Source organism: Hippopotamus amphibius, chromosome 8 (genome assembly GCF_030028045.1).
Source record: "Hippopotamus amphibius kiboko isolate mHipAmp2 chromosome 8, mHipAmp2.hap2, whole genome shotgun sequence".
In the NCBI taxonomy this organism is placed as follows: Eukaryota; Metazoa; Chordata; class Mammalia; order Artiodactyla; family Hippopotamidae; genus Hippopotamus; species Hippopotamus amphibius.
The window spans coordinates 55,270,269-55,284,113 of NC_080193.1; the positions used below are offsets into that span (position 1 = coordinate 55,270,269).

Here is a 13,845-nt window from a genome sequence, read left to right on the forward strand (position 1 = left end):
GTAGGTTTTGGGTGTTCAATCTGTGAAAAATCTAAACAGAGTTTGGAGTGGGGTAGTAAATTTAAAAAGTAACAAGTTTTGTTTATATAGCCCTGAATTCCCTGCTTCTGGTGATAAGGGTGTCCTTCTACCTCCAGATACGGGGAGGGCACCTTTCACAGAAGAGATTTGTTTCCTGATTTCAGAGAGTTAGAAGGGAGGGTCAGAGTGCCCCTCTTGCATTGGACATTTTTTAAATAACTTTAATTCAAAATAATCAATATGTAATTGAGGCATATTTTTGGGTGGCCGACAACATAAGCAAAAGGGAAGATAGCATGGGTGATGTGTCCCGGTATAGAACTGGCAGTGGGGTGTCACCAAATGTCTGTGGCTGAGCATCTAGGGATTTAGGACTGAGTGCTGACCTGCCCTGACGTGTGCGCCATGTCACTTAACCTCTCTGAGCCCAGGCTTATCCTTCTGAAACTAAGAGTCTAACAAGAGAGCCCTGGACATTTCTTCCTTCTGTTTAGCGTGCTAAGCTAGACTGAATTCCTCGGTCTCACTTTAGAAAGTCTTTTATGAACATGAGGGATCTGAGTGAATGACATATCCTAGTTGAAAAGCTAGACTTAAACCCCCTTTCTGTTGCAGTTTTTGTGTTTTGGAATTACACTCAATGAGTCTATGCATCTACAAAGTAAATTTCTGGGTGGGAAGGAGTCGTGGGAGGGAGGGGATATGGGGATATATGTATGGATACAGCTGAGTCACTTTGTTGTACAGCAAAAACTGGCACAACAGTGTAAGGCAATTATATTCCAATAAAGAGCTAAAAAAAAAAAAGTAAATTTCTAACTACTTAAAGTAGGTGATTTCTTTAAATGTGGCAGGTTTTTGTATTTAGCTTTTCCCTGAATTCTCCCCAAGCTCTTCAGTAACTCTCATTTATGGAGCCCAATTGAATGAGATCAATATGTATTTTTTACTTTTATATTTTAATGTACTTTGCTTGATTCTGCAAGATGGTCTGCATCCCTTATCACCACCACTGCCTCACTTACCTCCAGTCATTCAAGAAACCTGAGACTCACTTACTCTAGATGGGGAGAGGTGGTGGTAAGTGCGGAGATTAATGGTGGGCTGTGTTAAGTGCTCTCCACGTGCTATATGAATGTACGTTCACGTAACTAAGAGGGTCCTTTAAGGTGACTTTTCCTGAGCAAAGAAAGTCTGTTTCATGTTCTCCTATACATTATATTTTTCTTTTGCTGAGACTTCTTTTTCATTGAGAAAAAATCACATAACATCAAATTTACCACCTTCACCATTTTTTTTTGGTTAAATTAACTGTTTTTATTGAAGTATAGTTGATTTACAATGTTGTGCCAACCCATAATGGAAAAGAATATTAAAAAGAATGTATATATGTGTAAAACTGAGTCACTTTGCAGTAGAGCAGAGATTGCCATCTTAACCATTTTAAAGTATACAATATAGTAATGTTAATTGCATACACATTGATGTGCAACAGATCTCTCAAGTTTTTCATCTTGCAAATCTGAGCAATAGTGTTTTACTTCATGTTTCTGTTTCATTTCTTGAAGTTGCATCTCTTATCAGAGGTGTTGGCCCATGTGAAAAGGTGTAAAAACATATTTAGTGAAAGAACAGAATTTGTGGTTACATTTAGGGTTTGGGTTTTCTGGAACATTCTGAAGACACAGGTTTAAGGGCTCAAGTCATAGTCTGTCCTGTGGGTCATAAAAGTAGAGTTTTGTTCACCTTAAAACACACACACACACACACTGGAAAGCCAGAAGGATTCCTTAGACACTGTTTTCTCTATGGAGAAGACATATTGGTCTTGCTTCAGAGACAGATCCATTCCTCTTCCCTGAGATGAACTATCACGTAAGATAGGTCCCCAGGGCCCCCCACCTCCCTTTTCCTCTATAACCTATTGAGACATTTGAGGTACCCCAAAGTGCTAGGAAACACCTTGTAAAAAATTTGAGGCAGAAGATCAAGGGTGAAGGCTTGTACCCCAGATTTTCAGATGTTCAAACCTTGATTCTCTAATGCTCCAATAGGACACAGGGATTTTCTCTCTTTTATTTGCTTTTATTGTTTTTCTTTAAACAATTTTTAGTTCATACTAAGCCTTATAGATTTCATCTATGCTTCTAATGCTTTTTATGGCCACTTTGCTATATCAACTAAGGTTTATGTGCAAAAATGTTCACATTTTAAAAATTGGAATTACTGCATTAACCATGGACCTGTGGCAGAGGGGCTGTTGCCATCACTAGTGTGTGCCAGGGCTCTCTTTTAGGACATTGGTTTCAAATCTATTTTTATTGAATTATTACCTTTATGCTTTTGGATTTCAAATTCATCTGTTTCAAGTATTTCTTTTGTATGTTTGTCATGGTGAAATTTCTAGTCTGCTGTTCTTTGTCGTGACAGGTGGAGGCCACAGAAATGGGGCCCCTGTATTTTAGTGCCAGAGTCTGTGAAGCAGGGGATAATGGGCACCAGTGAAGCCTGCGGAAAGGGGGTGCAAACAAGAGGTAAGGGAATTTTACAACAGTTTTCCTATTCAAATGTAATTCAAAATTATGTTGCTCTTATAAACTGTTGCCTATTTTTATATTTGAGTAAGTTGTGATCTTATTGGATTGGATTATTTATATTTATTAGTGTTTAAGTTAAGCATTAGTTAATGCTGATATTAGGCTATCTTTTAACCATAACCAGCTAGTGCACCTAAGGACTAATGCAGTGTAAGCAAGTATCTGTTCTCAGCCATTAGTATACCCCAGTGCTGATGGTCCAGCTGCATGTTGGATATTAGTTAAGGAATGAAGGATGTGTCAAGATTGGACCCAATAGTATATATTGTACTTTTTTGGTGCTCATTAAATATTTGTTGCATGAATTAACTAATTATAATAATCATGACTTAAATCTGATTGTTATATACATAGTGTATGTTTTATATGTAATATACATAGAAAGGAACTATTAAAATTTTTGGAAGATGTGATTAGGCTTCTGGATCTGAGTAAAAGTGCATTTTATCATCAATGTCTAGAAGGTGTGGCATACTGAACTCTCTGAAAAGCACTCAGAAACTCATCAGATTGCACACGGTTCTGTTTCATTCATAATCCAGATGCCAGTGATATGGGGCTTGATAAGAAGTGCTTTATTCTTTTTTTTTCCATTTTATTTATTATTACTTTTTAATTAGTAAAAGTTTACTGTGCACACACCAAAAAGACAGTTTGCAACCAGGGAACACTCAGACCAAAATGTGGAATGAGAAGAAGTGCTTTATTCTTAAAAATCTGACCACTCTGTTACTAAAGGGATGTGTGTAGCAAAATCAGGCCTTGTAGGACCAACTACATATCACTGTTCTCATCATTCAACTAAAAGGCATATTGACAGTTGTTTCTCTTCCTGTTGGATAGATTCTTGTATTAGTCAGGATCAGTTATCCCAGCCAGCGCAGTAACTCCCTTCTTTGTTAATTCAGAGGCGTAAGAAGCCCAGTGTGGGTGGCTGGCAGTTTTAACATCCAGTTCAATGGAATCATTGCTGTGTTTTTAGTGGAAGCATTCGTCCCTTTGGAAATAAGACCTATAGGGTAGCAGTGCATCCGATTGCAGAGGAACAGGAAGCAAACATTCTATTAGTGGATCACTAGGGGTAGTAGTGAGTTGTGCCATTCTCATTCCCACCCCTTGACCTCTGAACCTGTGAATCCTGGCTATGAGAGAAAAAAACACCACATATTGGATGCTTCTGGGAAACTTTTCCCCAGCTCTGACACCTAACTGGTACCGTAAAGGAGTGTTCAAAAGACCTTTTCACCATTGTATCAGTCCAACTGCTTCAGGATGGTGGGGAACATGGTAAGACCAGTGAATTCAACGAACTTGAGCCCACTGCCACACCTCATTCTCTGTGAAGTGAGTTCCTTGATCAGATGCAATGTTGCATGGACTATCATGACTACAGACAGGGCATCATGTAAGTCCATGAATGGCAGTGTCCACTGGGGAAAAAAAAGCACAACATGAGTGTTGTGAGTTAAGTTTTATTTGGGGCAAAATGAGGACTGTAGGCTGGGAGATAACCTCTCAGACAGCTCGGAGGCACTGCTTCAAAGAGCTCGTGAGGGACGTCAGCATTATATATGTGCTTTTAGTGAAGGGGGTTACATGCAGCAAAGCACACATTTTGGCTGAGGCTAATGATTTTAGTGCTTTTCTAGATAGGAGAAGATGCAATAATTTGGGCTTATAAAATCTTCTCTTGAAAATATCTATCTGAAGGCCTGTTCTGCCTGTTTCTCCCAGAGCACAGAGTGCCTCCCTCCTGATTTCTACCCTGAACTCCTTTCAGGGTGTGTTGAAGGTCAGCCACTGCAGTGGCTAGTGATCTAATCCTTGTAGAGGTAGATGGCAAGTGACAATGTGTATTTGGCAGTAGGTAGTTTTGGCAGAAGCATTGCATGCAGGACAGGCAAATCCTCATCCTATTTGAGTAAGCACCTTTTCTGGTACGAACAGAACACTGCACCTCCTATGACGGCAGTGGTCCAATGTGATCTACCTGTCACGTGTAGCTGGCTGATCACCTTGGGGGATGACACTGTACTGGAGACAGCATTGGTCCCTGGGCTGGCAGATTGGGTGCTCAGGAGTGGCTGTAGCCAGGAGGTCCCTGGTGAATGGAAGTCTATGATGCTGAGCCCATGAATAACCCTCAGTCCTACCACCATGGCGATTTTGTGCATGAGCTCACTGGGCAACGGCAGGCATAGCTGAGGACAGAGGCTGACGGGTGTCCACAGAATGGGTCATCCTATCCTCTTGATTATTAAAATCCTCCTCAATTGAGGTCACTCTTTGGGGAGCATTCACGTGGGACACAAATATGTTCAGTTTTTGCCCATTCAGAGAGGTCTGTTCACATAACACTTCCCTAAATTTCCTTGTCAGCAATTTTCCAATCATGTTCCTTCCACGTCCCTGGCCATCCAGCAAAAACACTGGCCACCCCCTGGGGATCTGTCCATAACCACACATCTGGCCATTTCTCCTTCAAAGCAAAACCAACAGCCTGGTACACTGCTGAAAGTTCTGTTCACTGGGAAGGCTTCCCTTCCCCTCTGCATTTCAGGGATGTCTCAGAAAGGGGCTGTAGTGTTGCAGCTGCCCATGGGGAGTTACACCCACATATCACGCAGAACCAGCTGGAACCAGGCCCACGTCTACCCTTCTTCTGTCAACTGATTGTAGGAAACTCCCTATGAGGACATACATCCGGGCTAAAAGAGAGAAGCAGGGGCAGGGACCATGGGCAGTTGGGCCACTTCTTCACCTAACTTATTGTGCCTTCAGGGCCTACTTGGGTTCAACCACATATATACCACGTCCATTTGATGATAGAATGCTGCTGTGTATGCCCTACATTATGGTTCAATGGGTCAGATAATATCCGGTTCACAATGGGCAGCTCAGGTTGTGTGGTGAGTCTGGTGGCCCCTGGTTCAGCATTCAGCCTCTGCTAAGGCCCAGTAGCCTGCCAAAAGCTGTTCCTCAGATGGAGTGAAGCTATCTGCAGAGGATGCCAGGGCTCTGTTCCAAAATCCTAAGGACCTAAACTGCAGTTCACATAGAGGAACCTGCCAGTGGCTCCAGACAGCATCCCTATCTGCCGCGGATGCTTCAGGCACCATTGGATCCGCTGGATCCTGTGGCCCAAGTGGCAGAGCAGCCTGGACCTGTTAACAAAGCCTTTTCTTGTTCTGGGCCCCACTCAAAACTAGCAGCTTTTCAGATCCCCTCACAAATGGGCTGGAATCACACACCCAAATGAGGACTGGTATCTGAAGTGGCTCGATAGATGTGATGTCTTTGTTTTGGTTGTAGGAGGGGCCCGATGTACCAACCTGTCTTTCCTTTAGAAGGGATATTTCAGCATGCCTCACACCACGAGACCTTTAGACATTTCCCTGAGGTTGAAGGCTACTGAATTTTCTCAAATTTTTTCCCCAGTATCTGACACGAAGATGTCTTACCAGTGAATCTACAGCAGTTGTTTCTTCTTGCTCACTAGGTCCAATCAGGATAAAGTCACCAGTGTAAGGGCCAGTGTGATATCTCGGTGAAGGAAAAGTGATTAAGATCTCTGCAAACTAATATGTGAAATAGGGCTAGAAATTGCTAGACCCTTGAGGAAGGACAGTGAAAATACATTGCTGGCCTTGCCAGATTAGAGCAGACTGCTTCTGGCCGTCTTTATTTTATCCGAGTACATTAATATTTGGGATCAGGGCTCTAGCATATGAATTTTAGGGGTTAGAATTCAGTCCATAATAGTTATACCATGGAAATGATATCCCTGTGGGAACATTTGCAGATGTAAATTTGATTTGCAAGGTAGTTTGATTCAGGACTGCTAGGAGGCTATACAGTGACTCTGTAATTTACAAGAAGGGACCACTTCCCGAAATCATTTTACTTCCATATAACAGAAAATTGTTGTAATGATATAATCTTGTTATTACAAGGCTTGTGCTTGCTTTCTGCTGCAAAGTTATTGTAAAATATCTAGACCAGCAAAATCTACATAAATACAGTCTTTTAAAAATGATACCTTTGTGCAAGGCACTACTTAACTCTATATGATGAATTGGACTTTGATGCTCTGTGATACTGGAGATCACTAAGGCTTGTTTTCATTGCAAAGCCACTTGGTACATTCTACAGAGACATGGCTCCTAAATTATGTAGAAATTTATCCTTTAGTGGTTAATTATTGTATCTGTCTTAGAAGTATTTTAAATGGATTATATCTGGTGGCAAGATGGTCCTTTAAAGTAGGCAAGATAGATACCTGAGGTTTCCCCAAATTAGACTCCACCATTAGAGAATGTCTAGTGTTTAGTTGTTGGGAAATTTACCCTTTTTTAAAGCAGTAGGATGGGTCTCCAATTTTAAGATAGTGGAACAAAGATATTTCTACTCCCATCTTTTCTCTAAAATTATTTCAAAACCAGCAAGGAAAACATGAAAGAGTAACATAAAAGTAACCTTCAAGGAGATCCCCTTTATAAAATTGTTCCAAAGAACAAGAAACACAAATAAGCTCACCTTCAAATAAATTAGGAGCCATCTGTAACCTCGGTCATAATATATGATGTAGAAAGTGGTTGGAGATATAGGCAAAGTACTTTGTAGAGCAGGATCATACCTAAGTGTTGTCAGGGTTGAAGGTCTGGGGGCTGAAGAGAAACAAGGTGATTTGGCCTGGATACCTTCTGGGAAGGCATCACCTTCTTTCTAGAAGGAAGTATGCAAGGCTGTGTGTGTGTGTGTGTGTGTGTGTGTGTGTGTGTGTGTGTGTGTATGTATGTGTGTGTGTGTGTGTGTATGTGTGCACGTGTAGAGGATGGGAGAAAAATCAGGGCTTTTGAGAGCCTGACTGAAGAGCAGTTAGCACTCTCCCCAGCCAGCCCTTCACCCTACACAGTGAGGCTCCCACCTCTTCCTGTTCTTGTAGGAGCCTGGAGGTTTATTCTCTGCAGATGTAGAACTAGAGAGGTCATGGACTTAGGACAACAGGCAGACGGGGGTGGAGAAGAGGGGCTGCACCAAAGTCAGGAGGATCAAAGGAAAGTCCATAAGGAATTAGGAGACCCTCAGTCCCTTCCTCCCCTGCTTTGGCATGTTGGTCAGGCAGTTTTTACACCCTACAGTCCCATGGAAGCCTGAGCAATCTGGAAACACTTTCCATTTAAATTTCTATTTCAGGATTTTTTAAATCACAGAGGGACCATAAATTCAGGCCAGCTTGGGATTATAAATTCTCATGAGAGATTTTGGTCCCCTCACCACCCAGTGCTAAATTGTGTTCCAGTGGTCTTGCCAAGACTTGTTACTTGGCAAGTAACAAGTCCACCAGTCCAGTCCACCCTTACACTGAGGGCCAGCCTTTGTGGCCATCACTTCTGTTATGGGGTCTTTTATGAGATTCTCCATTAACAGGCCTTGAAGCCACAAAAGTGGAAACTTGGGTCTCCAAGATTGAATAGAAACCCTGAGGATAAAGGTGGTTTACATCCCAAGCATTTACTCTATTTTGTGCTTCATGGGTTCCTTTCCTCTGGGCCAGTCCAGCAATCCATTTAGAAGATATGTATTTTATCCAATTTTTTAAAATCTTTCTCACTAAAAAGGCCTTCTATGATTTCTAAGCCATTATACTGCCCCAAACAGAAGTGCTTCTTGTTTTATCTCGTGTTTATATTGCTGATCTGGTTAATTGATTTGCAGTAAGAATACATTTCTGTAGTACTTTTCTACTCAATAAAAAGGAGAAAGAAAAAAAATATAGAAGGATAGATAGAAGTGCAGCTGTCACTGAACATGTATATCATCTTCAAGGAAATGGGCATTTGAATTCCATTGTCTTGGCTGTCTCCTTCTTCAAGGAGAGCTGGATATTCTCTCTACACAGCTTCTTGTGCTTTATCTGAATTAAGAAGGGATGACAGCTCAGTGTCTATGGCAAATGAAAGTATAAGGGGAAGAAACTTAAATATTCCAACATACTTTGATGTATCTGCCCTTCATAGGGTAGAATATCAGTGCTAAAACAAGAAAAAGTGAAAATGCTGGCATTGTTACAAGGGGAGTGAATTTGTCTCTGGATGATATGGTCTGATTCTTATTTTGCTATTCACGGTGGCAACTTTAAAGCTGGTTTAATGGACTTGCCCATATTTTTCTTTAGGGTAGTGCTTTCGTCTCTTTCAGAAGTTTGTGGGTATACTCTATCATAGCAGAGAGGCTTGACATCTATGATGCTGTAATGGTTACAGAGTAGGTACTGGAGATCGAAATTGTGCTGCCTTAGAGATCCTTGACGTCCATGAAATACCTGCATTCTTTTTCAGTTTGTTCTCACCGAACAATGTTTATGGGAACCAGAGGCGGCAGATCTCTAATCTTTTGTCACATCTTTTTGTTCTTCCTTAAATTGGTTTCTATCACCATGAGAGGCGTATTCTTCCACAGCAGTTTTAATGGAATCTGTGTGTTTTCTTTTCATCCAAAGGATCTCTTTATTTTTTAAATTGAGTTATAATTAACATACAATACTGTATTAGTCTAAGGTGTACAAAACAGTGATTTGATATTTTTATTCACTATGAAATGATGACAGCAATAAGCCAGTTACCATCCATCACCATACAAAGTTGTTACGACATTATTGACTGTATCCCCTGTGTGTACATTACATCCCCATAACGTATTTATTTTATAGGTGGCAGTCTGTACCTCTTAATCAAGGGATCTCTTTAAAAGGTGCTCTTCCAGAAAAAAAAATTGGGCAGTGTAACTCACTTTTGGAGTAAGTTTTGGATTAATTTTATTTTCAAAAGGCAGGGAGTTAGAAATAGGAAGAAGTTAAGCTTGCAAGTATCCTTTTAAGAGTTCCAGAGAAAATCTCTGGATGATTGGGCTTTTTATTCTCCAGATAGAGTCAGTCATAGTCATTTAACCTTAAAGTTGCACAAGTTTATTTTCTGTCATATTCATCTGCATAGATCACAGCAAGAAGTCATTTCAGTGGATTCAGAGAGGAAAACACATATATAGGATTTAACTATGACTAAACAATAGTCAAAGACAAACACAGTCACTGTCACCTCCATATTTGGTGAGGGAGGGAGAGGGGAAAGGTAACTTTTTCCATTTGCTTCAAGGTTTCAAGAAAAATGAGCTATATTCGCGATGAACTGTGGGCATTTCCAGGAGAGAATCCGGAGTAACTCTAGCTATCTCCAGAGTTCCATCCACAGATGTAACTGTTTCTTAAATGGGCAAAGACATTTGGTGATATATTTCATATCTATTTCAAGAAGGGAGGGCATAACACCACTTGCGAGCCCAAATCAAAATACTAGGGTTTCCAATCTAGGCAATGAGAAACACTATTTTCAATAACTTGCATGTTTTCATTTTTGATAACTGTGAACTCATCACATAGAAAAAAATGATCAGACCCCCGTATCCTTGGTATCAAATATCATTCTTGGAGGAATTTCTAACTTCAGTTCTGACTTCAACATAAGAATAACCATTTGGAAGACGTAATGTTCTTTGTTAATGTATCTTACTAATCAGCACCTGATACCAAAATGATTCATTATAAATATTTTAAGGAACTTAAAAAAATGTCTTCTAAATATAATTTTTAAAGTGTGAAAACAAAAGAAAAATCAGGTTAGAGTGTGGAAATGAAATTGACAATGTAGGGCAACTCTCTAAGTGAAAACATCCTCAGATTTTAACAAAAAGTAGGTTTTATAATACCATAGGCATTCGTTTAGAGAGTAAAGTGTGGGACTTATAGCAAAGATTGTATTTGAACAAGTGAATAATAATTCTGAGAGGTATTTTTCATTTCCTTTGCATGCTTTAGGATTAGCTTTGTGGCTTTCATGGTTGCTGCAGGAAAAATATGCACGTTTTTCAAATATTGGCAATAAATTAGAAATAAATATTAAAGGAGGTAAGTGACCTAAGGCCTGATGCTTTAGTAACATAGTGTAAACTAAGATTCAGAGATGTTGTCTCATGGCAGCCTCTCTGTTTTTAACATCAGTTATAATGCAAAGCACAAAGTAACTCCTCTGTCCACCTCCACCCCACCTACATCACCAGCAGGTATTTCCCTGATGAAATGAGGAGTGGGGATGGGAAGGGGGTACTGTTTTTTTTGTTGTTGTTCGAAGAATGAAGTTATTTGCTAAACTAGGAGCAATAATTTTCTCTTTTGACTGCATGGCTCTTAGTTACAGAACTATCTTCCCTTGAGGAATGTTAATATGAATTTCAAAGTCTATTGCAAACTGTGTAAATGTAATAGGATTATCCTTCTCTTGTTCAGGACCAGAATTCAGTATCTTCAAATAGATGTGAATCTCCTGGCTTCCCTCAGCTCTCAGGTTACTAAGGTCAAGGTATTCATTTCTGTTTAGCCCAGGAGACATTTTAGGATTGTATCAGAAGGAGGCTATGTTTTTATATTTTTATTTGCATTTCTAAAGGAAACAGAAACATCAGCATTCCTCTAGTAGCAGCAAGAGGAGAAGGAGCCCCCACTTTAGAGAGGCTCCAAAAACTAACAGAGGAGCATCCAAACTCAGACAGACCTCTGCTCTGGATTTAAATATAGTTGACCTTTGAACAGCATGGGTTTGAACTGCATGGGGCCACTTACATGCAGATATTTTTCAGTAAATATACAGGCAGCCCTCCATTTCCATGAGTTTTATATTCAAGGATTCAAGCAACTGCGGTTAAAATTTCAATTCATGGTTGGTTGAATCCACAGATTAGGTATTGGTTTAACCAGTGGATACAGAGGGACGATTGTACCCTGCCATTTTGTATAAGGGACTTGAGCATCCATGGACTTTGGTATCTGAATGGGGCTCCTAGAACCAAAGCCTCTCATACGCCAAGGGCTGACTGTAGATTGAAAAGTTGCAAAGCAAGTGGTTTTTTTAGGCAACCATGTTTTTTGAAGGATTCACATGGTGGGACACAAAGCAATCTTTAACCCAAATGCATGAGGAATGAGAATTAAATATCTATTATAGGAACTTCCTAGGTGGTGCAGTGGTTAAGAATCCACCTGCCAATGCAGGGGACAGAGGTTCGATCCCTGCTCCAGGAAGATCCCACATGTCGAGGAGCAACTAAGCCTGTGTGCCACAACTACTGAGCTTGCGCTCTAGAGCCCACAGGCCACAACTATTGAGCCCATGTGCCACAACTACTGAAGCTCGTGCGCCTAGAGCCCGTGCTCTGCAACAAGAGAAGCCACTGCAATGAGGAGCCGGTGCACCACCATGAAGAGTAGCCCGTGCTTGCGGCAACTAGAGAAAGCCCATGTGCAGCAATGAAGACCCAATGCAGCCAATAAATAAATTAATTTAAAAAAATCTATTATAGTCGATTAAATTCAGTAGGTTTATAAGATGATCAACCTCTGAACAAGATAGTGAAAGTAGGAACTGAAAGTAAGAAGGCTGAGTTGGGAGTCACCAAGGCTTTGTAATTATACCTCAAAGGGTTTGAAAGCGTGTACCACAGCAGTGACTTTGGGAATATATTAGAAGGAATATACATAAAAGGCATTTTATGGAAAAATCAGAATGTTTAGCTACATTTATATACAGAGTAAAGGATAGTGAAGAATGTAAAAGATTCAATGGTTTTAGGTCAACAAAAATGGAAAATATTGTCACAAAAAATTGACATAATTGACATAAATAACTGACATAAAAATGGGAAGAGAGAGAGAGATACAATATTTGAGTATTGTTAAAATTCAGTGTAGTAAATGAGAAGCTCTAATTGGCTTTGCCAGGCGATTCATCGGGCAGCATCTCATCTGGCAACTAGGATGCTCCAAGGGGTTGTACAAAATGGAAGGTTTGTATAGGAAGAAGGATGGGACAAGGGAACAATTAACAAAAGAAAAGGAAGGATTTTGAGGCCAGGACTTCTTTTTTTGTGGGGAGGGTGGTGAGGTTAGGGTTGATCATGCAGATTTCCCCTTCTTCCTCAGGGGTTGCAGAGGGCCTATGTGGCAAATTACCTTGTTGGTGCAGACCAGCGAATTCTAGACTGGTACATTTCTGGAGAAGGTCGAAACTGCTATTCAGTTAGATATTAAATCTAGGTTTGCTATTAAGTTTGCACATGTAACACCATTTTGGGCCTGTGTTTTTTCTCTTTAACAATTAGCCCCTTTGAATCAGACTGTCAGCCTAACTGGGACGTATGATCAAAATTTAAGGCGTTAGCGTTACTCTCAGCTATCGCTTTGCAGCTTTGTCAGTCTTTGGTGTGGTAGTCATAGGTCATGAGGTTTTTGCTGAACCCTGGTGATAATCACAGGCCACAACTTAAGAGCCACAATTTTTTGAGTTGGTCATTCTCGTTGCTTCTTTTCTGATGTTCTGCTCTTAGGCAGATCATTCTCCTACTGGTCAGGGGCTGCAAATATGCATCTGCAACTTTTGAGAGGTTACAATGCACCAGGGAGACTACGCTGATTCTTATAAACAGGATAATTCCCAGTGTTTGGAGTGTACTTCATCTCCCTGTTGAAGGAGTCACCCTTATAAGCCAAGTGGCTTACTCATTGATCTTACATAACTGAGTTTCACCTGCCCCAGAAGTATCAATCCAGGTACATCAAGTACAGCACTGACACCTCCTTGCTCAGCCAAAAGATTATCAAAAGCTATCCTATTATCAAAAACAAGCTTGCATGCACCCCAGTGTTCACTGCAGCACTATTTACAATAGCCAGGTCATGGAAGCAACCTAAATGTCCATCAACAGATGAATAGATAAAGAAGATGTGGTACATATATACAATGGAATATTACTCAGCCATAGAAAGGAATGAAATTGGAACATTTGTAGAGACATGGATGGACCTAGAGTGAAGTAAGTCAGAAAGAAAAAAACAAATATCGTATATTAATGCATATATGCAGAATATAGAAAAATGGTACAGATCAGCCGGTTTGCAAGGCAGAAATAGAGACACAGATGTAGAGAACAAATATATGGACACCAAGTGGGGAAGGCAGGGAGGGTTGGGGTGGGATGGATTGGGAGCCTGGGATTGCCATATATACATTACTAATAAGAAAAAATATATCAAGTTGTACACTTTAAATATATGCAGTTTACTGTATGTCAGTTATATCTCAATAAAAGTTCTTAAACAAACAAAAAACAAACAAACAAA

At 40.3% G+C, this 13,845-nt stretch overlaps 1 protein-coding gene across 1 annotated transcript in view; it reads left to right on the forward strand.

Moving 5' to 3' along the window:
• THSD7B (thrombospondin type 1 domain containing 7B) overlaps nt 1–13,845 on the forward strand; it is a 746,295-nt gene that overhangs the window by 385,451 nt on the left and 346,999 nt on the right. Inside the window, exon 11 of the mRNA XM_057745884.1 lies at nt 2,452–2,555. Coding sequence (XP_057601867.1) covers nt 2,452–2,555 — 104 coding nt within the window. The remainder of the gene's footprint in view (nt 1–2,451; nt 2,556–13,845) is intronic.